This window comes from Sphaeroforma arctica (genome assembly GCF_001186125.1).
Source record: "Sphaeroforma arctica JP610 unplaced genomic scaffold supercont1.309, whole genome shotgun sequence".
NCBI lineage: Eukaryota > Ichthyosporea > Ichthyophonida > Sphaeroforma > Sphaeroforma arctica.
In genome coordinates this window covers 22,614-24,207 of record NW_014040249.1, presented here as the reverse complement: position 1 = coordinate 24,207, position 1,594 = coordinate 22,614, and the positions used below count along the sequence as shown (strand labels likewise).

General features: G+C 42.5%; 1 protein-coding gene across 1 annotated transcript in view; it reads right to left on the bottom strand.

The window, feature by feature from the left end:
* Positions 1-1,506, bottom strand: part of SARC_05057 (hypothetical protein) — a gene marked incomplete at both ends in the record, with an annotated part of 3,011 nt that extends 1,505 nt beyond the window's left edge. The window contains 2 exons of the mRNA XM_014301084.1: positions 86-271; positions 1,297-1,506. Of these exons, the coding sequence (XP_014156559.1) occupies positions 86-271; positions 1,297-1,506 (396 nt within the window). The remainder of the gene's footprint in view (positions 1-85; positions 272-1,296) is intronic.
* Between the last annotated feature and the right edge of the window lie 88 nt (positions 1,507-1,594).

Here is a 1,594-nt window from a genome sequence, read left to right as displayed (position 1 = left end):
TAGTAGTTAGGTAGGGGGGGGGGGGGGGATGCATACATGACATACTTGCATGCATATTCGTACATTCACACACACACCTACTTACCTGAGATGCAGTGATGGAACCAATGGCGGAGATAAAGACCACAAACACCGTGAACAGTGAGAATCCGATACCACAGGCGCCGTAAATGCCCAGATAATAGCCCCAATGCTCGTTCGCAAAGACCGGGTCTGCAGAGGACACTGAGGACCAATGCGACAGCCACACACTACTAGACAGTTGGAATATCTGCACCCGGAAACGCCAGAAAACGAAAGATCGTATTTTTAAACAGAGTGGATGTGTGTTCGCGTGCATATGCACTGAGGTTGGAGGCATTTAAGACAATTTAGACAGTCTGGAATAGGGCTGGATAAGGTTTTACCCCAACACGAGTGGGAAAAGGAAGGACTCCGATAGTAGAAGCGGGGAGATAAGCAAATAATCTACAACGAATACCTGGGAAAAGACACGGAGATATCACAAATCACAAACACATAACAAACCAAAATACATTCGCTTTATATTTGAAATATAAAGAAGAATGGGTGTTGGAATTAATATATAGCAAACAAAACTAGGAGAGGATAAGGTGTTCAACAAAAGAGTATATATATATATATATATATATATATCGTAGATCAAGACATACTAAATATGACAAGCCTCAGAGCGGAATGATTTCCAAGTGGTCAATTACTGCAAACACAATACGTTTTTAAAAAGGCTGTACACTCAGTTTCAACCCAAATATACACGACTGCGTACTGTATATACCAACCGTGCATACAAAAATAACTGAGAGATGCAAACAAGCTGCAACAACACTCCTGGGAAGAGACGCTGAGATGTACAAAACACGCACAGCACTATATGAATGTATTCAGACTCGATAGACACGCAGCAAGGGTGGATGGAACTAAACTGCAACGACCACACCAGGGAGAAGATGGTAATATTCGCAAAACTTATGCAAGGCTATAGAACTAATATGTCACGTCCACACCTGGGAGAAGATGATATATTTCGTAAAACATATGCAAGGCTATAGACCTAATATGTCACGACCACACCTGGGAGAAGATGTTTATATTCATGAAACATATGCAAGGCTATAGACCTAATATGTCACGACCACACCTGGGTGAAGATTATAATATTCGTAAAACATATGCAAGGCTATAGACCTAATATGTCACGACCACACCTGGGAGAAGACGATAATATTCGTAAAACATATGCAAGGCTATAGAATCAATATGGCACGACCACACCTGGGAGAAGATGTAGGTGACGAGAATGGCAATGCACGTCAGGTAGCCCATCGATTCAAAGTACATCATAAACACATTCGCCGACACATTGCCCGTTGCAGCCACCTCGGACTCGATCAGCTGTGTTTGCGAGTGAACATTAGGCTCATAGGTGAGTGGAAAGACCGACAGTAAGACAAGCAAAGGGTTTGTGGACGGGTGAGGGATCATGTGTGCAGTGGAATGTGCTGGTGAAGGTTGTGGGTGGGGACAAGTAAAACGGAGAAATGAGATAATTGTTTAATACAGACATTTATAT